At 44.0% G+C, this 18,245-nt stretch overlaps 1 protein-coding gene across 19 annotated transcripts in view; it reads left to right on the top strand.

Moving 5' to 3' along the window:
* Nucleotides 1–18,245, top strand: part of NRXN1 (neurexin 1) — a 1,104,034-nt gene that overhangs the window by 542,094 nt on the left and 543,695 nt on the right. For all 19 annotated transcript variants that reach the window (XM_053667086.1, XM_053667087.1, XM_037161205.2 and 16 more), the window contains one exon: nt 688–878. In XM_053667086.1, coding sequence (XP_053523061.1) covers nt 688–878 — 191 coding nt within the window. The remainder of the gene's footprint in view (nt 1–687; nt 879–18,245) is intronic.

Raw genomic sequence — 18,245 nt, 5'->3', positions numbered from 1 at the left:
AAAGGCTTAGGAGAGTGTTTAAGGAACTTAGGAAATGTACAAGGCAGGGAGTGGATGTTAGAGCAGAGACTTGAAAGAGGAGCACACATTTCCTTAGCTGAACAGGCACTGAAGACAGAGAGGAAAGCAGTACGAGAAACTGAGAAGCGCCAGTGCAGTGCATCTGGCAGAGGGAAGAGCGAGGAGCAAAAACAGGGAGTGAGGAGTGCGAGGTGCACAGGCTCCAGCGGAAGTAAGGCCTGCTCCACTCTGGGTGGTAGGGTGATAATATAGTTGTACTAATTTATACTTTTAATTTGAGCATCTCACCTAAGATGTCATAGGGTGTGCTTAAGTATGATATTGTTATGTTACAGAATTACATGCTTATGATTTTGTAATAAAAGATTTTGTAATACACAGAGGTTTTATTTATGCCAGACCCTGTATAACTTCCAAAATCAGACTGCAGACCATGCTTTCAAAAATTATTTTCAGTGTTCCTTATAGTGAAGATAACAAAGAGTCCTCCTCAGTGACACAGAATAGTTTCTTAGCTTCTTGTTTGCTGAGCTTCTGTACAACTCACTCATGACTTCTACCAAGGATGGAGTTGCCTAGAAAAAATTTCCCATTTCTAATATCTAGTTGGAATCCACCAAAATTTAAAAAGTGAATGCATTTCCCCACCTTTTCTTTTCTCCCCAGGTACTTACATTATGTGTTTGATTTGGGAAATGGTGCTAACCTCATCAAAGGGAGCTCAAATAAACCTCTCAATGACAATCAGTGGCACAACGTGATGATATCAAGGGACACCAGCAATCTCCACACTGTAAAGATCGACACGAAAATCACAACGCAAATCACCGCAGGAGCCAGGAACTTGGACCTCAAGAGTAAGTGCACAGAATCAGAGTAACAGACATGAACCCACAGGTCCCCAGTCACCTGGCAAATCTTTTGCTTTGGGGGAGGGGTGGGGGTAGGGGTGTGTACCTTCTGCAAAAAACTGACTAGGACTTCATTTCCTGCACATAATTAATAATACAACACAGAAGCTTCTGTTCCCCCTTTAATGTGACAGAAACATGCATTTTAACAGCAGTTCAAAACACGTCATGTCTAAGAACTGTCATGATTAAGTTTTAAAGAATGAGAACAATGTTCTCCTATTTGACAGTATAAGGAAAAATAGGCATTTGCAAGTTTCTTGAGTCCCAACAGTTTCAATCCTTGTAGAGTCAAGGTAAGCAGAGACATAAGGAGTTGTTTGTTTTTAATTATTGTTCAAGTACATAAGGAGTTTCTTCAAGAACTTAGTAGTTTTCCTTCCTTGGTGAGGTTTCCCAGGGACTGACAGACCCTCGGGCCCGCAGGGCTGAGCCTCCAGCAGTGAATGCTCCCACCGCACGCACATGGGTGGGAATGTTTCTTTTACCAGATTCTGAGAAAGTCTTAGGAGACTTTTTTTCCTTATCAATACTTGATTTCTCAAGTGAGCAATACAAACTACTTAGAAAACATGTTCATAATAGGAGAAAATAACAGAAGTTCGTATTTGAGTGGGCCTTTGTGAGTTACTAAGAATGTATCTTGCACATCCCACCTCACCTAACACTACCACAAGCATTGGGCAAGGTGGTGTGAGCATTTCATTAAGAATGTAGGAAACTTGAGCTTGGAATGACTTGTCCAGGGATAAAAATTCTGCTACAGTTGAGTAAAGACATGACCCCAGTTCTGACCCACGGCCCTCCATTGCTGCTTCTGCTCTGTCCCGATGCATTCTGTTGTCCTACAGGGACCACGGGGGTCACGTTTGTGCTTAGAAAGAGCTGCTTATTTATGCTGATGGGATTTTTCCCTTTGATTAAAAAAGAATATACTTGGGGGTCAGAGCTGGGGGAGCTAGGGAACTGGAAAGAGAAAATCCAACAGAAGTCTTTTCAGAGAAAATGCTCTTTCTAAAAAGGAGTAAAGAAGAAAGAAAAGTGTTTCACTTTCTGTAATTGCAGAGTTTATTTGCAATCCCAGGACCCTATTTGTCCAACATCTAAGCTGTGCAGTATGGATGTCCCTCTTCTTTCAGAGTGGGCCTCTTGTAAACTTCAAAGACATCTTGTTTGTGCCCACAAATCTAATAGCTTAGCTCAAAAAGTAAAATGAAATTTCAAGGCAATGCTGCTTGACAGTCAAAACCTCTTCCTTGTTTCTGACGGAAGTGAATAGAGCACATTTTCTGCCCCTGAGCTGTGGGTGCCCCAGTTTTGCACAGCAGGCTCTGGTAGGACCTGTCTAGGGAAAAGGAGGGATACTGGGACGTTCAGTGTTGGCCAAGACGGCCGCCAGTGCGAAAGCCAAATGCTGTCCCATTTGCATAGGGAGAGGCCTCGGGGAGAAAATGTGAGCTTCACTAGGAACCCTGACACTCTGTCAGAGACTAAAATGGCTTGCAAGAAAGACGTTCATGGTCGGTGGGGTGGAAGTAAGTGACCCGCAGAGACCTGCCCGTGATTGGGGGACGCAGAGAAGCAGGGCATGGCAGGGAGTGATACCTCGTTGGACAGTGAGGACACTGTCCTGAGAGGTCAATATTTGTTTATTGTTCATTAAAAAAAGAAGTGGGGGTGATAGGCGGTTGAAGTATAGGGTTGCTTCTGGTGGGGTAGGAAAGATCTTTTAAAATGTAGGTTCTCAGAACTGAATTTTATTAAAACATTGAGTGTTTCATGACTCTGAATAGATAAGGAGTGCTTTACCCATGATGAGAAATAAAAACTAAAACTAAAACTATGAATTGAAAATAGCATATTATATGTTAGTAAGATAATAGGTTTTGAAATTTGAGTGCATTTGTGTTAAAAAAATTTTGATTTGAGGTGCGTCTCTCAGGAAATTAAAGAGATTCTTTAGTAACGACTTTTACCTCATGAAGTTCCTTGTGTTTAGCACGTATCAGACTGTGCCAAAAGTGAGAGCGAGTTCCTGAAATTATAAATTAAAAGTCAAAGCTCTGTGCTTGTAAATTAGATGTGTGACCCAATGCCAACAATGACCCCAAAGATGGCTCTGGCCATCTGTGTCATTGCCAAGAGGGCAGCATGGCCCTGGGGCAAGGCACCTCCTAGCTTGGATCATCACCGCCTTTGAGCATGTGTGAGGATGGTGTTGGTAGGATGACCAGTATTTACAGAGCGCTTACCGTGTGCTGAGTAGAGAGCACCGTTGGGAAGAGGGCACTGGGGCTCCCGTAACGAAAAGCTTTCTTTCCCTTGGAGAAGACTGAAGTTAAGGGAGCACTTGAAGGAAATCCCAGCCCTGGCCACTGTGGCTCAGTTGGTGGGGGCGTTGTCCCATGACCAAGAGGTTGTGTGTACGACCCCCGCCCCCGCACCCTGGTCCAGGCCCCATAGGGGGGAAACCAACTGATGCTTCCCTCTCTTCCTTCCTTTCTCCCTCCCCCCCCTCAAATCAATGAAAATATGTCCCCACGTGTGGATAAAGGACACAAAATAACATGGTGCCCTGCCAAGGCATTGAAATTAATCCGAGGGTAACAGGAAGACTTTTAGAGAATGTTTAAGGGATTGCTGAAGGATGCGCAAGAGCAACTACTCATTGTTCCTCCTTCCTACCTGGATGCCCACCGGAATTACGGGGGCTTATTCGTACAGGGACTTCTCCCTCCGAATTGAACAGCACTGCTGTCTTAGCACGCTAGACAGGTGGAATTCAGCCATTCTAAATACAGGAGAAATGAAAGCTGACGTATCTTGGGTCAGTGCTTTCCCTTCATGTATATTTTGCCCAAGAACTGTATCTGTATAGGATTAAAAGGAAATGATCAGATTCATTCTACACTCCCTTGAAGTCACGGCAGCAGTCTTTCAGTTCTTCTCACGTGAGATCCATCAACTTACCCACATCTGGGTCAGGTGGTGAGATTTATGAAGAGCAGATGTCGGGACCCCAGTGCAGACAGACCAAGGCAGTAATCATTTGAGAGTGATGTGCAGGGAACAATTGCTGCCTGTATTTTTAAAGAGCACTTGCTCATCAAGACACTGTGTTTTTCAAAATCCAGAAAAAAATGCAACATCTATGTTGAGGCCAAATTTAAGTTGCATTTTAATTTTAGTACAAATCCTGCTTTTGCCTTCTTGTCCTAAGAATTTTACTTTTGTTTTGTTTTGTTCGGTTTGGTTTTACCAGTCCTGGGCTGAGGTAACATTGGATGCCTCAGGATTATTTCGTTTTTATTTCTCATGCTACCATCCCTTAAAAAGACACTAGAGGGCAGCATATGGCCACAAAACTTGCCATCGGAGATTCAGGAGGGGGAAAAACCTCAACAGGCTCCTCCTGTGCTAGGAAGCAGAATTTCTTTGTTTTCCACCATCCCAGATCCCCGTTAGCCTTTATAATCATGCATGATTTAGTCTGTGGCTCTGTTTCATTATATATAACAGACCTCACTGTAGACATTTGAAAGCTAGGGGAAAGGTAGCCCATTCCCCATCCTGACTTCCAGACATAGTCAGAAATGGACAGCAGTTGAATGATCTTTCTCTGAGAAAGAGAATTCTGTGCAAGTGACCTTGTTCAAATTATCTTTCATGACACTGCCGGGTTCTCGGGGAGTTGTGTGTCTCTCCCTGCTGACACAGTTTTGCTTTCATCTTTATTTCCCAGCTGTTTGTACTCTGTTCCCTCTGGCTATTATGTACAAGCTGCGGCATGCCATGAAGAGAGCTGCATAAATTTGCTCTCTGGAATGAATTTCTGGCACAGCTGTACTTCATCGTGGGACTTCTGAGTCCTGCCCCCTTCAGAGAGATAAAGGGTCTCTGTAATGCTTCCTTATGTCCCTTCCCGTTTATATTTGGCAAACGTATGTGTTTGTGCATGTTTGTATGTAGTATATAGTAACAGCCTAATGTCTATTGATTCCCTATTAGATGCTAAGTAGATTTAAATCAGGTTATTTTATTTAATCCTAACAATTACTCAGGGTTTGGAATGGAGGTCAGTCTTGCTCATTCATTAATCTAGTTCAAGAACAAAGATAAAGAGGAAGAATCATATTTGGCCTCTGTCTTCTATGGATATCTTTTTTATAGCATTACTTGTTTATCCTTCAGCAAATTGAGGATAATTTATTTAATGGGGATAAAAAATAAAGATTTCTTGGTGACTACAATGCAGTGCCTTCAGGTGGCCAGCCATTTAGCAAAACTATTTAAAATTGAGTAATTCCTTTATAGGCCTCATCTGGGTCCGCCCAGGCAGAGCTTGCCCTTTGCTTTTCCTCTAAGAACTCAAATTCTTTGCCCCCACAAGGGCTCTGAGCTCTCCCTCCATCCCCCATCTTAGCTCTTCCCTGGTCATCGATGACCATTATCTGCTACTGAACCTTCTTATCCTTCCTTAAATCTACCTCGAAAGCAAATACCTGCTCTTGTTTATCATGCTGCCAAGCCACTACATTCCCCTAATCAGAGGGGGCCCAACCAGAGCTTTCCTTGCAAATGTATTAAATCTCTTAGCAAAAATTGAAAGATAAATGCAGGCATACCTCCCTCAAGGGTGCAGGGATGTAGCAGGGTTTGTTTTATGTATGTATGTGTGTGTGTGTGTGTGTGTGTGTGTGTGTGTGTGTATTTATTTACTTTGTGATTGTAGGCAAGACCCTCCCCGCCTGCAAAAATGATTATGCTTGGCTTTCTTGCCTTGTTCTGAAACCCAACCCGCAATGCCTCTAAGCTTTGCCTGTAGTGTTCTTGCTCTCTTCATCTTGCTCACACTAGCGTCTATTACTGTTACCCACCTGCTCAATTCCGAACATAACACCCGTGCCCCCGTTTTCTGCCCCTCAGGGTTGCTATCTGACAAATCATCGCTGTGCCACTTCAGTGATCCACACTCTGGGCCCGAGTCCGGGTCGTGTTTAAACACGCCCAAGCCTTGTCTCTGCAGCAACATGACATTGATCACCCACTTGCTCATGTAAGAAACTTTAAAGGAAGAGCCTGACTTTGAGCTTAGCCTTGAAGCAGGGGAAGGCACTGAAAATGGAAGCAAGCTCCTGTTGTCCTGTTGGTTAGGCTGTCTTCAGTAGTTTATAAATTGATCAATTGATTGACTGATTGACAGATATTTACTTTGTAAAGAGATTTTTTCACATTACCTCAGTTAATGGGGGATTTTGTAAGGATCCATTAGGGCATAAGAAAGACAGATTGTTGCAGCGGCTGAGCCAGGAGGCCACACAGAGAATAAGAACTTTGTTCTGGTAGTCACAGCGGAATCTCAGCAGCAATCCCAGGTGGACTCCTTGGTTACATGCCCCCCCCCCCCAGTCAGTGCCCCCCCGCCACTCGCTGCTCTGCCCACTCCCACTATGATCATTTCTCCCTCCTCTGCTTTCTGGCTTCTCCTGCTCTTGTCCTCTGCTACCTCACAGCTTCTACCTACTGCTTTTGTTCCTGTGTGTGTTTCCACTTCGGTCCACTCTCCTCCTCTTCAGCTGACTTTCACGTTCCCTAGAAGATACCATCTCTTTAACACAGAGTAGAGATCTGTCTAGAACACAACTCCATGGGCTTTTGCCCTGCTGCCGCTGGTCTGGCTCATTCCCTTAGGCAAGGAACTGTAATCACAGAGGTAGACTCCCATGCATGACACTTGACATTGAGAGATGACCTCTTCAGAAGGAGCCTGCAGGCTGGCAGGCTCTCTGTAGCTTCTGAGAAGGGAGCGGGATCATTACTTTATTCAGAGAGACCCTCAGTGTAGTGCCAGGAGGTGAGGAGAGGGAGAACTCGGGAGTTTTAACAAGGAGGGCGGAGTTTATGATGCACTACAGAATCATTCCTTTGGCTTCAGTGCAGAGAATGGGCTGAGGCTCTGCGGGGAGGTGGGGAGAGGCCATTCGGGAGGCTATTATCATGTAAGGAACAGAGACAATCGGTCCCTGAGTACATAAAAGTAAGACTTAACATGTTTTGTTGTACCTTCCTGGCACAAGCATTGAAAGACAGTTAAAGATATGGAACTATTGTTTCTCATGCTGTCTCCATAGAATTCCCAGGCTTTGCGGAAATTATTCTCTATTATCTTTACTATAATTCCTTTGTTTTACTTCCTCTCACCCTACCTCAAGGAGATGTTATTGTTGTTTTTTTCCTTTGCCCAGTTTTCTTGGACCCACTATTACCATTTGTCTTGGAAGTTTTTTGTTTGTTTGTTTTCCTTCCACTTCCCTATCACCCTTGGACCAACTTTCTACCTTTACGATCATTGATCTTGGAGGCAGCGTGGTCTGATCCATTCCTTTTGCGAATGAGGGAACTCTTTTAATACCCAGTTCAACACTTTTTACAACAGACCAGGGAAAACAAGTTTTATTGCTTGCATTAACCTCAAGTAACTACTAATGACAGCCCGGATCCACATTCTGGAAAGGAAATCTGAGACCCTCTTCGGACTCGCTGGAGGAGACCGTCCCTGTGGTCTCCCGTGGGATGGGTGCAGGGTGGAGGCTGTAACCGGTTTGTTACTCCTGGCGCAGTTCGGACGTCCCCAGATTTCCCCTCTGTAGTTGTTTTGGCCGTAGGTGATACAGGTGTTTAGAGCCCTGATGCCGGATCCTGCTCTCCCACAACATTGGCTGAGCTCTGACAGCCACAAGCCTTGGGCTAGTTGTGTGCTTAGAATTGGTAAGAGGAGGCCACGCACCAGGGAAATTAGCTCTCCCCAGTCCTTCCACAGGGAAGTGTGGGCTCCTGGAAATCTGAATCCAGTGCTCAAATGCCTTTCAGAAGTGGTGCCGATTTCCCATGTCCCAGTGGACTGGTGATTAGGTGAGGTGCTCTCTTACAGCTGCTGTGAGGAAAGTGCCTGCAGGTGCTCCGAGCTGGGTACTTAAGGGTCCGGTAACTGCTTGCAGGATCTCAGACTCATCAGAGCTGGGGCTTCAGTGCTCAGTGATCTTCATAGCATGCCAAGAGTAGAGCTGAGCGAGCTTCCCAGAGGCAGAGATTCCCGGTCAGGAGCTCCGTATGTCAGAGCCATCTGGGAAAGCAAGCTTGGCGACATCCCTATTACCCCAAAAATGTAAGTCTGTGGAGTTTGCAGGGTTCTTGGATCTCCTTCCCTCTTTTTTCTCTGAAGGGGGAATTAGACAAAGGTCTTTGTGGTACAAGAAGCATAAACCCATGCAGACTACTTTAAGGGAAAAAAAAGGGTGAGGGTAAGGTTGACAGGGTATAGCATTCAAGGATCCAAGGGCAAAAAGAGAAAATGTAAGGCCGGACATCTAGAAGTTGTTTTCAGGGAAGCTGTCAGCAACACGGGGCATCTTTGCCTCTGTGGGTCTCCCCGGGGGCTGTGTACTGCCTTCTCCCAGCTTCCTAGGGAGCACCCCCTCGTTCTTCTCTCTCTCTGCACAGTGGCTTTCTCAAGAATTGGCAAACTTGGCCTCCCAGACCTGTTTTCCACCCCAGACCAATCCACATACCCAAGAGAAACTCATCTGAATGTAGGAGTCCTAGCGCCATGTGCTTGGGAGAGTAAATTTTGTTAGAACCCATGGTGTCCCTGTGACCAGAATGGGAAGGTATGACTGCTCTGGATTTGTTTGAAGAAACATGTGGACAGGATACTTGGGGTATAAGTGGAGCCATCAAAGGAGCCAAAGGTGATGTTTAAGCTTTTATGCAAAAGCCAGGAGCTTGGGTTTCCTTGCCCTGGGGCAGGGGTTGGCGATAGGGGCGGCAGTCATCAAGGTAGGGGGAAACTTGGCATTTCAAGGCACCAAATGTTCGGGTGACTAACCTCGTAAGAACAAAATTATTTTGAGGGTGGAGACAGAAAGTATGTTGATCTTGGGTGACACGCAACGCATAAAATACAAAAGCCACAAGCAGAGGTCAGAGACTTACTGGAATTCACAGGAACAATGGGGAAGGAGAACAGTAGGTTTTTATCCTCCGTGAAATCAGAAAGAATTAAACCAGGCCCCTCTAGATATCTGTAGGATGGAGAGGCCCCGGCTGACATCTGGGTGAGGTTATAGTTGTTCGTTAGAGATCCCAAAGTAAGCATCACTGTTATTTTCAGGCAGTTGTTCCATTTAGTTTGGGTTCAGTAATGATACGCCTCCCACCCTCTTTTACTGTGACCCAGAGGAAAACTAGCTTCTACCCCCGCTCCTGCACAAATCCTCTTGGGCCCTGGGGTCTAAATTGGAATAGATTGGAAAGTTAGGTGGCCTCAGTACAAAGTCACCCCCACTACTGTAGAGTTGCTTCAGAACCAGTTCTGCCGTCTTTCCTCACGCAGGAAAGCACACTTTTCACGGCGCTGTGCCCCTGTTAGTTCACAGTCCCTGTGCACTGGAAGGTACTTCCAGGGCTGCTTCGGAGGAACTGTGTTAGGTCGAGTAGTCTTTTTTGTTAACACCACATTCATGTGGTTTTCTGTGCCTGCTTTTAAAAAGGGCCCTTTCTTGGTCTTTGCAATGAATTATTGTGGGTTTTTTTAAAGAATCATGCAAGAAAAAATAAAGTATTGTAATTAAGGATACAGGCTTTGGGTCAGACAGCCTTGGCCAAAATAGCATCTGTGTTTTATGCGTCTTTAGACACAATGCATGATGATTACCTTCATCAGCATCTATCCCTTACTAAGCATTAACTAAGAAATTTAAATATCATCTCTTAAATTTTCATGACAAACTCGTGAAGGTGCTGTACCTAGGCCCCCAATACAGATGATGAAACAAAGGTAAGCCTTGGGGAGGTCAAATATCTTACTTAAATGTAATCTTACTTAAACATAATCTTAGTAATATTAAATAGTCACGTTAAGTATTTTAACCATTTCTGAGGGCTTATCACATCCCAGGCACTATTATGAATATTTCACACATGGGATCTCATTTAATTCCCACAGCAACGCACGAGGTCAGCCAGTGTTTTCTTTGAAGCTCAAGGGTTTATAACGAGGGAAGACTCACAAGACCCACCTGCCCATGACAGGTGTGGGCAATATTTGGGCTCCATTCCCAGAACTCCCCTGGTAGGGGTCAGCCAATCTGGCATCCCCAGGTTTTTTGAAGGTTGCTTATTAACACTCCTAGCCAGGCTGTACAAGACTCTTTCCTCCCCCTGTAGCCCCCTCCCTCCTGAGTGCCCCCTCCCTCCTGAGTGTCCCCTCCCAGCACAGGTTTACTCCTAGAGTTCAGTTACTTTTAGAAGACGGCTTCAAGCACTTTAAGATCTTGTACTAACATACTACATCTACAATACAGCACACCTTTGGAATTTGTGAACTGAACATGCATAACTCCATCTATTTTTGAGAAACTCAATGGTCTGTGACGTAGTTGTTTGTACTTCCACTGGGACTCAAGTGTGCATCATGCACAGTGATGTTGGTGTGTAAAACTGAGTGTCTCTGTGAGAGGAATTGTCTTGTGGTTCAGCATCTTTGCTCACTATACAGAGTTGTATTAAACCGCATTCATTATTGTCATCATTGTTGTAATTAACTCAATGAATAATGCCATCTATTGAGTACCTATAGGTCAGACACTGTGTTAAAGGTTTAAAAGTGAAATTATTAAATTAAGTATGTATGGTATTTGAATATAATCAAGCTACATTTTTTTTTTACTTCAAACTGCTAATTTAAAATATTGGGTTGGCCAAAAAGTTCATTACTTTTTTCCATATGATGGCTCTAGTAGTGCTTAGTTGCCTTTAATTTCACTCAAAACATTTTTGTTAGATTGTACTGTGACAGCTGTTATAGCAGAGTGCATTTAAAAAACTTATCAAAATGGGTAATATTTGTATAGCCATTTTAACATTGAAGATGGAAGAAAATATACCACATTTTTGGTGCATTATGCTTTATTATTTCAAGAAAGCTAAAGCTGCAATTGAAACAATTTTTTTTAAAATGTGCCGTGCATGGGGAAGGTTCTGTGACTGATTAAGGCTGTCAGTGTGGTTTGTGAAGTTTCTTGGTACTATTGACATTTCAAATAATTCTTTGCTGTGGGGCTGTCTTATGCATTGGGAGATATTTCGCAGCTAGTGGGAGATAGCCAACATACTCAAAATATCCAAATCAATAAAGTTACTAGTAAAAATGAAAAATATCTTTTATTTTACAGGGAAGAAAAAACAGACTTTTTGGCCAACCCAGTATTTTCTTGAGGTATTTGTACCATATACCGGTTTAAAGAACTGCGTGGGCTCATTTTTAAGACAATTCTATAATTATTTTACATTACTAAACACCTTTAATTCAAAAGTTTAAATAACTGTCCAATCTAAGCTATTGCTGAAAACCGAAATGCGAGGCTGGCGTCTGCTGTGGCCGGTTGCAGGCAGGGAAGGGGCAGGCTCAGCTCTGCCCCCCCTGCTCTTGTCTCCCCATAGCTGGCAGAGTAGGGACATCTACTGACTTCAGACTCCTGGTCCGGCAATTCCCTCAAGCTCATTCCTCCTTTCATAGTGCTTTCCTGGGTTTTCCCAAGGTCCTGGGCTGGGCCCTTCTGCCCGTAAACCCCGTGAAGTGGTCAAGCCTTCTGTTACTTCCACGAGCCTCATGCTGCTGGTGTCTGCGCTGTCCCCAGGCAGTGCCGCTTACCTCTCTCTCCTTGCACGTGGGGCCCACACCTGCCCGTGAGATATGTCCCTGCACTGTTTGTCCCCACTAGCCTTCGCAGGCTTCAGGTGCCACCCATTCCCGGTGCCAGGCACTAGGCCTCTAGCCTGCAACGGCAGGAAACAAAGCAAGTTGTCCAGGAGACTTGAGAGCTTCTCACTAAGCTGTAGCTAGAACGTGGTCTCCCTTTAGGGGACAGTAGTACAAGTTTCGTGCATAGTAAGACCTACTTCAAAAATATTCGTAGGCATCATTCTTTCCAATTTCTGACCCTTTTTACTGTTTTTAAGATGATGATGACCTTGATGGATCTGAGAGTTCAAGGGCTGGCCACCAGTATTTATCTTTCCTTTGTAACTTCTGCACTTGGGTGCCTGTCTCAGATGCACATTGTCTTAGTGCTGGTGCTTTGGTCAGAACTTCAGTTGTGATGTTCTGTTTCACAAGTATAGTCTCTTAGTCTTTACAACAATCAGACAAATGAGGTATCAGTGCTCTTATCTTACACGTGAGGAAATGGAGACTCGGCAAGGTGGAGTTGCCCAGAATAGACTTTGAACCCAAGTCTGTAGAAGGATTTGGGTCCCACTATATACGTTTGCCAATGTATTAGAAGGGTTTTCCTCGTGAGTATCTAGAGGGAAAGGTAGTGCTTTTTCCATCTTGTGGTAAAATGTCATATAATAAAACATATTTCCTCCTTCATATGCAGAGTGGGGCACAAGTAGGTTTACAGTTGTTCACATGAAAAATAATACAATAATAAGTAATACAAGAATAAACTGTTTACATATCCATAACTGTAAAGCTACTTTTGCTCCACCCTATTTAACTTAGCTCTTCAAACTTCTTTTTTGCTACCATGTGCAGTGCTGAAATGTCACTTTTGGTAATTGCAGAAGAACTGGATATTTCTATTTTCACTTTCTACATGTTCTTCCCACACCTATGCTTTGTATAAACATATAGATAATCCACTTAGCCCCTGAAGTTTTGCTCGCATACTACAGCCAAAAGTTTTAGTTGCTGAATGTCCTTAATGTCCTTAAAGTCTATAGAACACTCACATTTACAGATGCTTAAAACAGGCCTACGAAGCACGTGGTTGGATGATTGGAGATTGGCCAATTAGTCAACAAATCATCAGCTGGTGCCAGAGGACTGTTTGCTAATCCATTTAACTATTAAAGGTCTTCATTTTCCTAGCCTTTGGGCAAGTTCCCCTGCCCCTTCTTTTGATCATTGCAGTTAACTATTTGCATTTCTCCTTAAGAATAATTTAAATGGTAAAAGGACAAAGTATTTGGAGATGTGCCTGAGGGGATGGTACTATTCCCTGGGGACATGCTGACCTGATTAAGAATATTCTATCTTTCAGACACAGAAGGAATCCCTTCTTAGAAAAAAATATACAGAAAAGTTTAACTAGTTAAGGAAAAAATAAAGAGTTTTCCCCAACTATGTGAAGCTCATAATACATTAGAAGTTTTCTGTCGATGTCTGTCAAGTTTTTGTGTGCTTTGTACCTCATTGTTCTTTCAAGCTTTCCAGGAGACCACTGTGGGCTTCACCCTCTTTTATCCTGAATATCCCAGTGGAGAGCAGGTGCCGTTTTCTGACCTGCATGAAAGAGGCCATTGTTACAGGGAAGCTGCTCTTTTTGTGCCTTCCCTGTACACCACTAAAGCTCCCTACACAAAATAAATGTCCCTGGGTTTTGAAATAGAAAATTCTGGGGGAAATCTGAAAAGCTATTTTAGAAAAGAGAGAAAGCCAAATAGTTATCTAGATCTCCTCAAACTCTCAGGAAAGGTAACAAGTTTGCATAGGTTCACTGACTGGTCCCCCTAGTTATACGTCTTTTTAAATTTCAGGAACAGTCATCTCTCAACTCCCACTTATTCTATTTCTGTCACTGAGATGGTTTTCAGTAAAAATAGGCAGTGTGGTGCAGTAGGAAAAGAGGTAGCCTGGCTCTCAGAGGCCCGGGTAACAATGTTCTCCTTGGACTGGTTGTATCGCCTTGGGCAGGAAACGTACCTTTTCAGAAGGGCAGTTCTCTCACCTGTCAGGTGAGCATAATAATAACTCCCTGCCTGTTGTGAAGAGTAGGTATGAAGATCAGATGGAATAGGAAAGGGCAAGTCACCATTCAAACCTAGGCACTGTGCATGAGTAAGATGTAACAATACCCATGAGCTCAGGAACATCTGTAAGCTGTGTGCAGACCCCAGAGAGTGGAAAATGAAACAGGAAATGGTGACAGATTGTCTGCTGCTGAAGGGTGTCCGAGGTGTCCAAACTGGCTGTCACTCTCATGGGGAAACAGGACAGATAGTGAACACATCGGAACCCCTTTTCACCTAAAGTAATTTGCCAAGCCATGCAACGAAGTCAGCGAGGTGAGAATTGAGAGGCCTGGACTCCTGCCCCATCCGCTGCGTCACTGTCACCGTGGGTTTAAAAGGAGACGGATTACCACATACACCTCCATAGCAATTTCGTTTTATTATTTCCCATTTAACATGCCCACCAGCTTCCCCTCACAGTACGTTGGCCAAACACACAAACAAAATCTGTCTTCATATTCGTGAGTTTTATAATCATACTTTTAAAAATGTTCTCCTCCTTGGGCAATTTTATTCCAAAACTATCGGCTAGAAACAGAAAGTTCAGAATATCTAAAGCATTTCTCTGTCCTGCCCAGAAACATCTTGTCAGTATTATCTCTCAAAGCCTCCCTACAGGCAAACATGAGGGTCTGAACTCGAACTGGATTGGAGTCCACACTTGTTCACGCACAGGTATTAGGCTGGACAAAGGATAAACGCAGGCACCCTTCTTACCTCTTTGTGGGAGGCGATTGAAAAGTAGCTACCATATCTAATCATCGTATTTGGGAGTCTTGAGAATTCTACCCATTTGTCAGAATTTTGATGCTTAATATTGATGATTGTGGAAGCAGATTGACTTTGTCTTCTAGAGATTGCCCAGCATGCAAATGTCCCCCCATTGTTCCGAGACTCTGTGTAATTTGCTCAGACTCCTGCTAGCAGTTCTTATCATTACTTCCCTCCACCAATCAAGACGCTGCAAAACGGTCTTAAATTTTGGAATAGTGGAGCGCTGCAAACTGGCCACTTGCCACTTGGAATGTATGGTGTGTAAACCAGTGTAGGTTAAGTGAAGATGACCATAGTTGCAGGGGACCAGAGCTTGGAATCAGCCTTGCCATTCTCTGGCACTGCAGCCTTGAGCCATAGTATCTTCATCGGTGACATGCATTCATGACTTTTGTTTGTTTTATGGCTCACCATGTTACAGAACAGACCAGGGTGGGAGGTGCTGAACGATACAACCCCCCCTTTTGTCCAGGGGTTCCTCCCCTGTGCTAGGTTCGCTCTGCCAGAGGAAAAACGTCTCTCAGTGCCAGAGATTGGTGAAAGGAAAGCAATTATTATTTATTTGAAAGTTATACAGACTAGCCCTGGCTGATGTAGCTCAGTGGATTGAGTGCGGACCTGTGAACCACACGATCGAGGTTCGATTCCCAGTCAGGGGACATGCGTGGGTTGCAGGCCAGTTCCCTGCAGGGCAGTTCCCAGCAGGGGATACACTAGAGGCAACCATACATTGATGTTTCTCCTTCCCCTTTAAAGATAAATAAATAAAATCTTTTTAAAAAAGCTATACAGACTAAAGTTCTTTAGAACACCCACAAACACACGCAGTCCTTCGCCCTCTGCCCAGTCTGGGGTACCGCATCTTAGGAAAAGTAGAAGTTTGTGATTAGGGCTCCCGGCACCATCAGCTGTGCCACTGCCATGATCTCCAGTTAATCCAAAGCCATGTGGCACCTTCTCATGGCCCACCAGCAAGAGTCCTTTCACCCCTTTTCTTCCAAAGTCTCTCCTGCTTCCTAAGCCACGTGGCAAAAGGGAGCAGCCAAAGCCATGGGTGCTCTCCCAAAGCTGTGTGGTTCTCCCTTGCATGGCTGCCCTGTCGGGGTTTAAGTCCCTGCCCTGATCTTCCTCTGAAGCCCCATTTCCAACTCCTACAATGAGTTACACCTGCCAGCATTCCTGTATTCTCCCAGCTTTACTGGGCTGCCACAGTGAGTCTGGACCGGTGTGGCCCCATGACATGGAGTCAGTCATCTCCAAACTGTCATGCAGGTGCTATAACCAGGGGGAGTGGCTTCCCAGTTACATCTTGGGTGGAAGTCACACCCACCCCCTGGCTCAAAGCACAGCCACAACTATTTAACATATCTATGAAACCAGTTCAGGGCTATAGATATGTTAAATGACCATGCCAGAGGTTAGCTGCAAAGCTGTTGCTGTACAAGACAACTCTGAATGGCCCTGCTCCATGTGCCCCATTCCCCAACTCAGACTTGTGGGGGTGAGGACATCTTATATATTTTTTTCTAATATTTCCTGTACACCTTGAGCTCTGGACCTTGTTACAAGTTCTTATTTGCCACCCCCTCGGCTGCACCCTGTTACAACCAGGCAGAAACCGAATGAAACAATACATGTGTAGGTGTAAACTTAGTAAAGCTTAGAGTACTGCGCCAATGACAGTTACTGTTGTAATAATAAAGTCAGAGCTGCCTCTTCTGGTTTTGGCCATGGCAGTGCTTGACCCTAGTTACCAAGGCGTCCAGGCAGAGAAGAGGCCCTCTCTCACTCAAACAGGGCTTTACATATTTCAATTCAGTTGTCTCGGTGATTTTTGTAAAATTCAAAGTATTTTTAGCAAAACACAGTATACTGTTGGGTGAGGGAACCTGTAGGGTAAGGAACATCGGTGGGTGGCAAGGAACTAAGGTAGTTACAACAGACTGGAAGGACTCTAATCCCAGAAGTCTGTGAGTGGTTGCTAGACGGAGTGAGGCATCTGCAAACCCACAGAACTGCACATTGGGATTAACAGGTTTTACGGGGCAGAGCGTCAGGGTTTCCTGCAGTTAGTTTGGCTCTGTTCTGTGGCCACACACAGTAAATTCTTGCTTTGCTTTATGCCAAGGTGACAGAGAAGAATCTGGAGAAATAATGGAAAGTGTCCACAATGCAAATTGCGCCTGTGGGGAAGCCACCTGAGTTAGGTCACATTTATAGATGGGGCAACACAGAGACTGACAGAATGGTCAGAGATAGAATGCAGTAGAGGGCCAGGGTAGGCTGGAATTGTATTTCCCAATGAGGCATTGGTACTTATTTTAACTGCAGAAGACGACTCAGGAAGAGGTTCTTTATCACGCACTGATACCATAAACTGTTTCTGTGCTTCTATCTTTGCCTGCCTCTCCCTACAAATAAATTCAATATATGCCAGTTAAAATTGGTCATGAGTTACTCTATGAGACTTGGGGAAAAAATGCCACTGCATTGAATTTTTTCAATGAATTAGATGCATGTTCAAGAAGGGGGTCAATAGAAGAAACATTTCCCCCAGAATTAACTTCATTCATTATTATTCCTCAAGAGGAGGGAACCAAGAATAAATGAGTGGCTCACCCATAAAAATCTTCCCTACAACCTCCTTAAGTGATCATTTATTGAATACAGCATGCTAATTTATCCGTTTTTCCATAAGTGAGCAAGTAATCGTTGACTCCCTACTAAGTGAAAATGGGAATATAGAGATGCGTGATTCATAACCATTTCTTTAGGAACTGACAGAATGATGGTAGATAAAACATCCACACAAAGAGCTAGGGAAGAAATAGTAATTGTCAGAAAAAGGTTCAAATGCAATGGGGAATTCAAAAATCATACTTGCTTATGACTGGGGAAATTACTACATTAACAAGGAGGAACTTTAGTTGAGCCCCCCAGTTTGGATGCATTTTGAGATGGAACACTGGAAGAGGAAAGGCCTTCATGGCAGAACGACATGGACATGGACATGCAGTATAGGAAAAATGAGGAGAAATACAGTTTGACTAAAGTTAGGTACAGAGAGAGGATTGATGTTTTCTTAACTCTCTGCCAGGCAAAAGTCTTTGGAGAAAGATTGTCCAAAGTTTAGGGAAAGTTACTAAGGCTGGGTAATTCAAAGTCCTGAACATTGTTAACTCGAGGTTTTATTGCAAAGAGAGAGGGAGGTATTGAAGAAATCAGCCACAGTGGGGAGACTGATATGGTGTTGATGAGGAGGATGGAGAGAGGCAGGGACCAGAGAAAATAAGTTACTGCATGAAAGGTGTACAGGGGGAGAGAGGGACAAGGACTGGAAAAGGAAATGAAAAGGGAGAGACAAATGTCCGGATAATTGGCAATAGTTTGAATGTAAGGTGTGGGATACAGAATGAAGTTAAAAATGGTTTCGAAATTTCATTTTGGGTAACAGGGAGACTAGAAATATGATTGCTATAAAACAGGGAAGTCTAGACATAGTTCTCCAGCAAGGGGAAAGATGATGGTTTCATTTTAGACTGAACTTAGAAAGTCAGGACAGGCCTAAGAATAAGGACTCACAGGCATTTCCTGCAAAAGTAAAAACAGGTTACTCTAGGATTAAACCCTTAATGTACCAAGGAAGACCGAGGCATAAAAGGACATAACTAGTGAATCAAA

The sequence above is a fragment of the Artibeus jamaicensis genome, unplaced genomic scaffold (genome assembly GCF_021234435.1).
Source record: "Artibeus jamaicensis isolate MK-2021 breed Jamaican fruit bat unplaced genomic scaffold, CSHL_Jam_final contig_465, whole genome shotgun sequence".
NCBI classification, from domain to species: Eukaryota; Metazoa; Chordata; class Mammalia; order Chiroptera; family Phyllostomidae; genus Artibeus; species Artibeus jamaicensis.
The sequence above is the reverse complement of the archived record's forward strand: the minus strand, read 5'-3'. Positions and strand labels throughout refer to the sequence as shown.